The 12,492-nt window shown below is 40.2% G+C and overlaps 2 protein-coding genes across 7 annotated transcripts in view; one reads left to right on the top strand and one right to left on the bottom strand.

Moving 5' to 3' along the window:
- CENPP (centromere protein P) overlaps positions 1 to 12,492 on the bottom strand; it is a 249,054-nt gene that overhangs the window by 46,097 nt on the left and 190,465 nt on the right. The gene's annotated exons all lie outside the window — the stretch shown is intronic.
- The window catches only part of ECM2 (extracellular matrix protein 2), a 41,873-nt gene continuing 31,375 nt past the window's right edge, over positions 1,995 to 12,492 (top strand). For 2 of the 4 annotated variants that reach the window (XM_075183016.1, XM_075183014.1), the window contains exons 1-3: positions 1,995 to 2,203; positions 3,961 to 4,035; positions 8,557 to 8,895. In XM_075183016.1, coding sequence (XP_075039117.1) covers positions 8,607 to 8,895 — 289 coding nt within the window. In that variant the 5' untranslated portion in view covers positions 1,995 to 2,203; positions 3,961 to 4,035; positions 8,557 to 8,606. Of the gene's footprint in view, positions 2,204 to 3,385; positions 3,491 to 3,960; positions 4,036 to 8,556; positions 8,896 to 12,492 lie in introns of those variants that run through there. The other 2 variants (XM_075183017.1, XM_075183015.1) reach the window with 2 other exon arrangements.

Genomic DNA, 12,492 nt, shown 5'->3' with positions numbered 1-12,492 from the left:
CGTTCATTGTTGGAGCGTACACACTGATGCAATATCGGGCCAAGCGATTGTTTGGATGATTGGCCCGATAATCGGCTGAAAACCCTGTAGTGTGTACCCAGCCTAATTGGTTTCCAGAAAGGACTCAGACATATATACATACACAGCAGAGAACTGGAGAACCAGTGGCTGATCTGTAAGAGCGATGCTTATAGACAGAGAGGTCACGGCTTAGGAACAAATAACAAAAAGTTGGCCAAAACGTACTGGAACGAGTAAAACACATACAAGGCAAAGACAGAGTGTCATAATAAAGAAGTCCAACAGCTGCTATGTATAGTATAGTAGTAAAACCCTCAGTCCCCCAGCACCTGTCTCCACAAATGCCATAGCAGCCTGGTGGCGGTTATAAAGTAAACTACCTTTACACCTCTTACAAAATACTCATTTCGATTTGTGTATGACAAGTATTTATAATTCATTTTACCTTAAAATATTCTACTGATTATAGACTTTGATTTTAAGTGTTTTGGTGGGAATTAGAGATAGACTTGTTGCTAATAGCAAGTGCAAATGGGGAATTATAAACAAGGCAGCATTTTCTTTCTACATTCCTTCCAATACACATGAAGTTTCAGCTGAATAATAGTCTCATCTTTACATTCAAGGAAATGGCTTTCTCCTCTTGTAGATTTCATAACGCAGATGAAAGCCTATTTACTTGTAAAAGCTGCTGTCTTACACCACTTGCTTTCGTTTCTGCAACACAAAACGATAAGAGACTAACAAATGTCATGAGAACACACCGGGCCTGATTCATAAAAGCTAGCATTCTGAGTGCAACGTGTAAATTGTCTCTGCGTACTCCTGAATTCCACATGGAAGGTATCTGAAGATACGTGCGCTGATTAATCCGGGTGTAGGTCTGCTGTGCTGTTACACAAGACACTGCAGGAAACGTCTAACACCTATGTGGATAATAAATTCTCACAAGAAAGCACAGAAAAGAAAAAAAATTGGATTAATGTCACCTGTTAAAAATATAGGCATCAATGATAAAACAGTAAAAAAACAAAAAAGTGGGGGGGTGCGCCGCCCAATGAAATACATTAATTAGGATGTTCTTAATGTCTACTGAACATAAAATACATTTTTACAGTAGCTCCTGTTTTTGCAAACACATATTACAGTGTGCATACGAGACTGTCATCACTACTGATCTGGACTTAGACTATCCCTGTAGCTGAAACAAGAGATACGGCAGAAAAACAAGTAGCTTTGAGACCCTCAGAGCTTGATTCTGATGTGGCTGCATGCACTTGAATTTGGCCCGTCCTCACTGTAAACTAACTACGGCCAAACGTCCCTTACCAACCCTGTTTACTCCCCAAAATTGTGGGCTGTAGCAAGTGTCCTTTGCGTTTGAAGACAGAGTGGACATGGCTTCGTTTACTGGTAGTCTTGTTCTGGGCATACAAAGAGTGATTTTGCCTTGATGAATCAGGCCTAATATGTGTCTGTGAAGAAGTCGGTTTATGTTTTGCGCCTATTCCGAAATTAAATTAATAAAATCACAAAGATTTATGCTGTGTATGCTCAAATAATCTTAAAACTCTGTCCTCTCTTTGTGGTAGGTATCTGGCTCAGAGCTAGCATTTTTTTTTTACACAACTGTAAACTGATTGTAGATTATAGGCTCATATTTCTGTCTGTCATCACAGACAGTGGGACTATTTACATTAGGCTCCCCTCTTATAGCAAGGGTAGTGCATTCAACATTTGCCTTTTAGACAAGTCTGCCTACATTGGAGGAAAACACATAATCTGCAATTCTTTAACAGAACGCTGCATACTATATGCATTCAATAACCAGTTTGTGTGAAGTGAGGATATTAAAGCTTTGTGTTTTCTCAACATTTTAGTAAAAATAGATTTTTCCTCTAATGTCAATGTTCCCATGAACATTCATTACAGATCCACAGGCTATTAATTAAGGGAAAGCAGACTATCAAGACGGCAATATCCTCTGCATTGGTGGCACTCCAGAACAGCCGGCTGGGAAAACATTTCAATAAGCATAGAAGGCTGTGCAACGTGCAGTGAAACTGCTCTGAGTGCAGCTGTCACATCCGAAGCGGAGCAGACACGAAGTCTGCTAAACCCCAAACAAGTCAGCAGAAACTTCGCAGAGGGAGTTGGCCTGCATGCCGTCTCTGGGCTTGTGGTAACGTACTATGTCCATTCCCCCCCTACCAAACACCATCTGCGAGTTGGATTTTTTTCTTAGTAGGATAGCATCAGTTATAAATAACAATCATTTAAGGGTATTGACAAGGGATAGCAATCTCTGTTCACAGTACAATGTGTATTCTTTTCTTTCTAAAATATGCTTAAGAAAAATCCCTTCTGAATTAGAACTTGTCCTTTTAAAATAATCAAATCCTGAAATAGATCACTGGATAAATAGCTAACTAGAAGTGTGTTTCAAAGAAAACACTGCACATGACAACAGTTTGATTTGGACTCTCTTGTGTAATGCAGATCTTATACAGTATAAGGTATTAGATAGGAATTAGTGGGTTCAAAGATAGACCTCTGTAGACAGTAATGTAAACACAGACTGAAACCTTGGAATATAGTTAGAGCCAAAGTAAGAGTGTCCACTCCTCCTGTAATTGCACAGGAAGTATAATACATATACGGTCTCCAAATAAGTTTTCTTTAGTAAATCAGATATGATACAGTGCAGGTGTAGACAATCTGGGGTGCAAGTACCACTGAACGTACAAGCATCTGAATCACAACACCTCTTATTAACCTTCCCTGGGTTCTACATAGTGGGAAGAAATATACAGATGCAATGGCAGCTACTGTAATGATGCTGAGATAAATTGTATATGTACTTATCTGCTGTTCGTGGTACAGGAACCCAAGGTTTCACTTTGAAGGGGAAAGAGTAAGTGAAACAGTCTGCAGTATGTGTAAGAACTGGATATGCCGTTTTCTTTAACTCATTTGCTGAAAGTCATCCAGTTGAAGTTGGGGGGGAGATTTATTTTTATAAAATCAAAGTTGAATCACAGCACCTGGAAGCTGTTAAGAAAGAAAGTGTGTATAGTTGCAATGGAATCGGATTAACAGCAAATGTAACCAGAGGCCCTTTTAAAGGATGTTATACTTATCTTGCCTATGTAAGCACATTATTTAGAAAGTGTGTTCCCAGCTGTGCCCTGTCAGCCAGAGGACCAAATACATTGTGCTGCTTACTCTTTCTACAGTCAGACAAGCTTGTAGTCTCAGTTAGTCAATATACTGGCTGATTCAGCATGGACACATTGCTATGGTGAACTCCCCCGGGGCATAAAGAGGCTTCTCCTGATTTTCACAGATTCAGACATGTTTCAACACTACCAAAACAGTATCTACTTTTTATAAAGATATCAGCTTGATTGTTTCACTTCCCTTTTGCATCTGGAGACTAAGACAGAATTCTTTTAGTTTAGATTTACAGGTAAACACACTAAATAGACAAATTCTGTGTAGTGGCTGGTGTTTAATTGCCTTTCATTACTGAAATGTTAAATATTTTAATTTGCAGAACTCTCTTTCATTTTTATGTTATAATTACCAGCAATTTCCTGTACTGTAGATCGTAGCTCTATCTATCTCAATTTGAGTGATTGCTATTCTGGATTAGGTTAGGATGTCAGTAGTTTAGGTTATTGACAGTTATTTAGGCTTTTCAACTATCCATTTTAATTTATTTTAATTGTTTTTGTGAAAAACACCCCTTGTCTACTGGACTCCTGATTTCCTGGGTCATTCTCAAAAAACTCACCCCAGTGAATACTTTACAAACCGCAGCACTGCTATAAAATGTCAAGCTCTGGGGTGCTCAGTTTACTTAGCCAGGGTGCATAATGCTATACTACTACTACTATTACTACTACAATGCCTGTCTTCCTTTCTGTCTTGTTCCAGATCGGTGAAAGTGCATTTTGGTGGAGTGTACAGCCTACATGGTGTTCGCTGTAGGATCTGCACTCCAACTCGCTGGTGAGTGAGGCCCACAAAATGTGGCTCTGTTCATTGTATATTGGTCACCATAATGGGGCACTACAATCTGTAAACTGGTCACCGGAAAAAAGCTTTGTGCATCTAACGTTGGTCATCAGCATGTTTCTCTGGGAATTGCACGCAGAATGGAGATCTGTGCATTGTATGTTTTTAACCAGAATGGGGCTTTGAATATTTCATTTTAGTCATCAGAAATAGGAAATGTGGATTATATGCAAGTCATGAGAATTGGGCTCTGTCATTGTATATTTAACAGAATAGAGTGCAATGTATTGTATACTGGTCATTAGGAAGCAGAACTGCATATTGTACATTGAGCATCAGAAGGTGGATCTGTGAATTACATATTGGCGAGTAATGTTGTAGTTGAGGAAAACTGGATCAATAAAGATTTGCCCTGCATTTCAGATACCAATGCTGTGGCTTATCTCTATATCCTTGTTATGTAAATTGGGTATTTATAACCCATTAAAATTACAGTATAATCACGATCAGTAGACTCTCAGGACCTGTTGGTGAGTTGGGTGCATATGCATTAAAAACCCGCTCAAATCAACAGCATGTAAAAACAGCATATTTCCTCCCAAAGGCTGAGTCGGAGGCATCTCAAGAAGCATCCAGCTCTGCACTAGTAGCGTATACATCAGCTTTAAAAGAAATGTTTTTAACATTGGTTTTGAATGAATTAGTGGAAAACGCATCAATTATTAGGTTTGATTCAAATTCAAATCTTCTTTAACATAGCAGGTAAAGTCTACTTTCTAGTAACAAAAAAGTAAGAAAAATTAATTCTAAAATACATTCATTAAATCAAATAATATAGGTACGATCAATGAAGAAAGCACAATCAGTTTCAATCCACAATCAACACAGCAGAAGTTGTTAGCTAGTGCAGGCAGCAGTCATCATGACCACTCCTCAGGCACCCGCAAGTGATGCGGTTACTGATAGGTATGGTGTGGAGGTGTCTCTAAGGAGGTCTCCCTCAGTCACAATTACGTAAATGCACCCTTAGTGCACTACGTCTGTGTAAGTATGCTCTGCCTAAACAGGATTTGCTGTATGCAGACACACAGAACAGACTGCAGTATATGCACAGTATACACACATGCGTAAGTACAAAAAAGGATTAATTGTGAACGCATACTTTTTTTTTTAACCAGAAAAGTATAACATTTATAGAAAGATATGTTTTCAAAATATGCTATTATCTTATTTAAATAAAAATGCCTTCTGTCCATACAGTACATGTTATAGTCTATCTTAGTTGCATACAGTTGTTCTGTGATAGCTACTGGCCAGGGGCAGGCTGGGCTAGTCATCACTATCAGTCGGCATTTACACCAGCCCTGTAGTGGGTGCAAATGATACAGGTGAAATCAAGCGTACTTACGAGAAACACAGGACCTGAATCGGCCGCATCGGAACGCTCTTACTCTACGTGGCTCACAAAGGTCTACCACATCCCTCCCCCGTTCCGCCTCTCAAGTCATAGGCAGTCGTAATTGTCATTTGTGCTCAGACATGAATTGCATGTAATTGCTCCGATTTGTCCATTTCTGGACATGAGCGGAGCTATTTCACGCAAGATACACTACACAAATGGACGCACCTCTGCACATTAATCAGGCCCTTGGAGTAGGAACTAGTTTTTCTAGTACAGGGACTCTCATAATAGTTCAAATGGCTGGACCCTATACCTGTACACCACCAATAGGTGCCTTTGATGTCAGCATCATCCTAATAGTTATGGATGCCAACATGGCAAGAGGTGAACTTCAACATAAAAGAGTTGGTGCATCAGAAGTTCAAACTGCATCAATCAGGTCTTTGAAAAAAATCTAAGGCGGCATCTTTGGCTACCTCATTATAAATTTACAGATTATTTTACACTACCATAAAATCCTTCCCTTCTGCCAACACATAAGAGAAATTGATTTAATCAAATTTAAGTTCATCCTGATATTTACATACATATTCAGGCACACCCAATGTAGCTATCACATGCTTTGTTTACAAAAACGGATGTGATTTTGTCTACAAATGCATCAGAACAGGAATTATGCCAATGTTTGCAATTCATGTCCAAATGCAAATGACACTTACGACTGCCTACAATTTGAAGGGTGGAACGCAGGAGGGAAGGGGCAGATGAACGTAGGCATTGTACAGTAAGGGAGTGGCGAGTGCGTGCCAACGCAGATGTGGACAAGTCAAGTTCTGGGTTTCTCTTAAGTTTTGTTTTGTAGCTGCATCATTTGCACCAACTACAGGCCAGGTTTAAGTGCCGACTTATAGTGATGACTGACATGGCATCGTCTTTGGATTACATACTACACGTATGCGCGCCACTAGATAGTACAGTACACGTGTTTGCAAGTAAGAGAAACTATAAAAGCGGATTGTTTGTACAGTACACATTAAGAACATCCTGATTTATGTATTTAATGTAAAAAAAATAAAAAATGTATTCAATACACATTTTTATTAATGATTATAGTATAGTACATACTTGTAGTACTACAAGTGCCAACTTGCATCCATACCTAATAAGACTTTAAGCGGAATGGGCTATGCAAAAATGTAGGGCTGCAGTGCAAAACCCTTGTAAACATTATGAGCCAGATTCATCTTCAAATGCAACCTGCATGCAAGCTGTGTTTTTAAAATGATCACGGAACTTGAGCGTATGTGAGCCTATATTCAAATCCAAGCAGATCTCAGGATGCGTTTCCACTTGATGCTGGGCGTAAGTATGCTCTGCCTAAACGCTATGTGCAGTATGTTAACAGACAGTACACAGTGCAGGATATGCACATGCAGTTGTGCAATATAAAGTCTCATCAGAACGCATGCAAAAAAAATAGAAATTGGAAAAGAAATTAACAACTCGAATTAACTGATGCCCATATCATGAAATACTATATGTTCCCCGCTATAAATAGATTATTATTGCACCTGCTTACAAATAGTATTGTCCAAAATAACATTTCCCCTAATATAATGTTCAAATAATATTTCCCTCTTAATATAATCATACATTAATTTTGCATCCTTATTATATTCATACAGCAATTCTGTCCCCATAAGATAATTACTAATTACTTTTGTCCCCTTAATAAACAATGATTGCCCTATTAAATAATAATTGATTGTGTGCCCCCTCTTATATTTTGAAATGCCAGACAGCTCTCTTTCTCTCTCTCTCTCTCTCTCTCTCTCTCTCTCTCTCTCTCTCTCTCTCTCTCTCTCTCTATATATATATATATATATATATATATATATATATATATACACACACACACAATATCCTGGAATGTTTATACTTGTATGCAAATTGGATTTCACAGAGGTGTGAAGTTCCAGAGTCAGTCTTAAGCTGGGTACACACTACAGAAATTTCGACCAACTTTTTATGCCAAGCGATTTTACATGCGACCGATGGTCCGATCGCTCGGTCCATGGACTGCATACACACTAGCCTTGTTTAGGACGATAAAGGGAAGAGCGGACGTCCATTTAGCGACTTTTTACAGCCATGTTGTCGTGAGCAATGACTGTAATTTCGTACTCACTGTTGTGGATCGCTCAGAAGTTTATACACACTGCACAGCGGAAACGAGATTGGACCGAAAATATTAAACGGTACGACCAACCAAATGAGGCGATAATCGTCCATTTGGGAAGACTTTCGACCATCGTGTCACTGCACACACTGACCCGACTTTTGAACGAGCGGTCGTATGTCGGCTGTTTGAGCCGATTATTGGACGAAAACAGTGTAGTGTGTACCCAGCTTTAGAGTTCCAGATTTGCACTGCCATTTCACACTGTATTTGTAAATTTGCATTTTTTGTAATTTAAAGTGTATGAATAGAACTAGGACAGTCACAGTGAATTCATTCTGCTATGTGACTGGGGCTGGACAGGATACAAATTCTGCAGCCAAATACAGTATTTCGCTGAACAATTTAATAAAATTTGGGACAGGGCCAGTACTACTTCAGCAACGCAGTCTCAACTTTTTGACCTGTACTAGATCCCACTAGGACACAGTTTTACAGATGTGGGAGGAGCTTAAGATGTCTGTAATGGAATGAGGTGGTTATAATTTACTTTTTAACAGAGCTACAGTGTAATGTCATGTTAACACTGCATAATGTATTTTACCACCATGGTTTATATCTGAAAATTTAAATTTGGGGGTTTAATGGATAGTAAACCATGGCCTATTTTAGTATGTCTGTTCAGAAAGTGCATATGCATTTTCTCAAGAACATCTAACATTCAGATTGTACTCCTGATCACGAACCAGTGAGAGAAAACATATCTAGTTCATCTATTTTAAAACACATTGGTATGGAATAATTTGAGCTGCCAACATGTCATATATGCCCCTTATTGAATTGAAATTGCTTTCATTATGGCCACAATATGTGTGCTGAAATTTGCTATAAACAACCTTGAGCGTGTACTAACCCTGTGCACCTTTATTCTTAGGAAGACGTAATTAGCGTAGCCAACTTGGCTTTGAGTTGTGACAAGAGAAGATGAGGACTTGTTCTCTAATATGCCTATTTCTGCTGATTTTCTTGTACACTGGCTGGGCTCAAGATGAGAATTCCTCCCCTCCAAAATCACAAAGAAAGAGAAATCAGAACAGACGCAGAAGAGTGTCTTCAAGGAGTTCAGCTGGAAGGCAACAACTGACCCAGCCTTCGCCCATCCCAGTTCCTGCAGCTAATGTGCCTTTCTACAACGGGGATGATACTATAGTGCATATATTACAAGCAGTACTAGGGGTCAGCGAACAAGCACCAAGCTACAATATTTTGCCAGGTATGCGATGTCCAAGATGTTCTGTGTTTAGTGCTCACTCAGTGTAGGCTCTCACAGATGAGGACACCTCCACCTTTTGTGTCAATTTATATTTCTATGTCTCAGATTATTCCCAAATATAAAGATCTGCATATCATGTCCATTTCTAAGTAACTAACATTGGAAGATAAATCCAAGATAATCCCATACACAATACCTGGTATGAAAATAAAAATGTGTTATTGTTTATTAGCTTATAACAGAACTTTTTAAGGTTGCCCTGTTGTCTGCACATGGTGGAGGCAGACATGTTTTTGTGTCTCATTCATAGCTCTCATGCATAAGTGATGCATTCCCATGGATAGTGGTGCCTCTTGCCTCCATGATGTTACTAGTTCCTAATGAATTGACTACTTGCATTCTCAAGAATATTTTGTGCGCAAAATGGCTGCCTCCACTACAAATAGGCAATGTACATTCTTTAATAGAAGGGCAAACTCTGATCCTTGTCCGTGGCCTACCATCAAAGGTCATCTACAGAAGTGCAAAACTACAGAGTCTTCCTATTTGCACAAATGTGGCTAATTGTCTGCCTAGTGTATTCATGTTCTTCTTATTATTATTTTCATTAATTTGCTCTACACCACAAACATCTGGTGAAAGACAGCATACATTAAACAGGGATGTGATGTTGTTAAAGGCATTGTAGGGGAGGGTACGTAATTTCAAATGGATTCTGGATGATATGGGAAGTCAGTATAGAGACTTTCAGAGCGATGCAGCAGCTGTGGAGTGGTGAGATAGATTATTATTTATTTAGTTATCTATTTATTTATAAGGCGCCTCAGATTCCGTAAGGCCGGATACAGAATCAAGTAATAAATAGATGAGGTAATACACATAAGTAGCACAGATGAGTGTGAGTAATGCTATGGGGACTCACAAAGAGTGCAGCAAAAAACATGACAGGACGCATGAGAGAGAGACAGTAGATAGACATGGGACAATGGGTAGAGAGGACTCTGCCTGCGAGATCTTACATTCTAGAGGGAGGGATGGTGAGAGACAGTAGGATCAACTGGGAGAAAATGGAGATGACCCGTGAGGAAGAGGAGGTGATGGATAGAATGGTTAGAAGGCGGTAGGATAGGTGAGCTTGAAAAGGTGAGTTTTGAGTGAGCGTTTGAAGGACTGAAGGTTGGGGGAGAGTCGAGTGAGACAGGGTAGGGAGTTCCAAAGAATAGGGACAGCATGGCAGAAGTATTGGTAACAAGAATTGGAAGATGTGAGCGGAATGGCCGGGTAGGTATAAACCTTGATGTGAGGGGAAGAAGTGTTGGTAAGGACTTTGAAAATGAGGGTAAGGTGCTTGAACTGAATTCAGAAATTGATAGTGAGCCAATAAAGGGTTTTAGGTAGAGGAGTAGTGGAAGAGGTGTGGCATGAGTGGAAGATGAGCATAGCTATAGCATTCTGTATGGATTGAAAGTCAGAAAAGTGAGTGTCAGGACTACCAGTGAGAAGGAGGTTGCAATAGTCGAGACAAGAAATGATGAGTGAATGGACCAGGATTTTGGTTGATTTCAGAGAGAGGAAAGGGCAGAGTTTTGTGATGTTACAGAGGAGGAAGTTGCAGGATTTGTTGAGGGACTGAATATAAGAGGAAAAGTTGAGGGCTGAGTCAAGGATAACTACAAGGCACTGAGCTTGGGTGACAGTAGAAATAGTGATGCTGTCAACCAAGAGAGCGATATTGGGAGAGATAGCATCATTGGCAGTAGGAAAGATGATGAGCCCGGATTTGGAGATGTTGAATCTCAGGAAGAGCTGTGACATTCAGGCAGTTACAGCAGAGAGATAGCTAGATTCCTGGGTTAGGAAGGCGGGAGAGAGGTCATCGGAGGAAAGATAGATTTGCATGTCATCAGTATAGAAGTGGTATTGGAGGGCAAGTGATTGAATAAGTTCACAGAGAGGGGTGGTATAGAGAGAGAAGAGCAGAGGGCCAAGGACAGAGCCTTGGGGGGCTTCCAATAGAAAGAGGAAGAGTGGTGAGGAAGAGTCAGAAGCAGACATGCTAATATAGAATGGCCAGAGCGGTAGGAGGCAAACCAGGAGAGAGCTGTTTTGCGAAGACCTAGGGAGTGAGGAGAAGAAAATGATAAACGATGTCAAAAGTAGCAGAGAAGTCGAGGAGTATGAGAAGGAAGAAGTGACCTTTAAACTTAGCTGCGAGTAAACAGTATAGAAAAAAACACAGATGATTCTTAGACAATTATATGCGGGATAAGATATGTGGACATATGGACTAAATGGTTGATAATTATCTTCCCATTTTCTCTTCTTTCTTATCCTTGGATATGCAAATTTATTTTTCTGTGTCGATTCCATATATTTATATGAATTACTTTTATACATAGTCACGTTGATTATTCTTGAAAGTATGCATAAGCGCCTTTAGGAAGTGTTATTTTGTGTATTTAGCTGCGAGTAAGTCATTTGTTACTTTAGTGAGCCCAGTTTCAGTTGAGTGAAGGGGACGGAAGTTAGACTGGAGAGGGTCAGGAAGAGAGTAGAAATAGAGAAAGTGGGTCAGATATTTGAAGACAAGTCATGCAAGAATTTTAAAATCAAAGGGATATGGGGCGATAGTTGGAGACAGAGGATAGGTCAAAGCAGGGTTTGATGATAATAGGGGAGATGAGAACATGCTTGAAGGCCAAGGGAAAGTTACCAGTGGGGAGAGAGAGGTTAAAGAGGTGAGCAAGGAGAAAACAGGCATTGGTAGATAAGGAAAGGAGAAACTTGGAAGGCACAGGATTAACAGGACATGTTGTTGAAGAAGAGAAGGAGAGAAAAGAGTGGATATCAGGCAGTTACAGGAGGGTAGGAGCTAAGCATGGCAGAGTGAGTGATAGAGAGGACAGGGTGGGGGGAGGCAAGTCTGACGAGAACAGATATCATTGTGGATAGAGTCAATTTTGTCTTTGAAGTAGGTGGCAAAGTCAAGAGAGGTGATGGAGGAGGGGAGGAGGTGAGGGAGGACACAGTACAGAATAGTAGCAAAGATGGGTTGGGGTTTATTGGACAGGGAGGAGATGAGTGATAAGAAATAGGTTTGTCTGGCAAGAGAGAGGGTGGAATAGTAGGTTGAAACAATGAATTTAAAGTGGATGAAGTCAGCAACTTAGTGGGATTTCCTCCGTTGGCGTCAGAGGAGCGGGAGCACTTTTGGAGGAGATGAGTAAAAGGAGAGTACCGGGGTTATGGATTAGATTGGTGGAGATGAAGGGGAGTTTCTGGGGATGCTATCAAGGGCAACAAAGAGTGTAGAGTTGTAAAGAGACAGCAGTGTTGGGGCACAATAGGAAAGAAGTGGGAGCAAGTAAGGGTTTGTGGGAGGAAGCAAAGTTAATAGGGTTAATGCGGTTGATGGGATGCGACTTTGGGTAGGAGATGGGGCAAGGGGTAAAGAGAGGGTAAAGGAAAGTAGATTGTGGTCACAGAGGGGGAATAGAGAATTGGAGAAATTGTAGATGTCACAGAGATGGGAGAACACTAGGTCTAGGGAGTGACCATGATGGTGGGTGGCGTAAGCTGTCCATTGGGAGAGGCCAT

The sequence above is a fragment of the Mixophyes fleayi genome, chromosome 8 (assembly GCF_038048845.1).
Source record: "Mixophyes fleayi isolate aMixFle1 chromosome 8, aMixFle1.hap1, whole genome shotgun sequence".
NCBI lineage: Eukaryota > Metazoa > Chordata > Amphibia > Anura > Limnodynastidae > Mixophyes > Mixophyes fleayi.
This window is presented reverse-complemented; position numbering and strand designations above follow the sequence as displayed.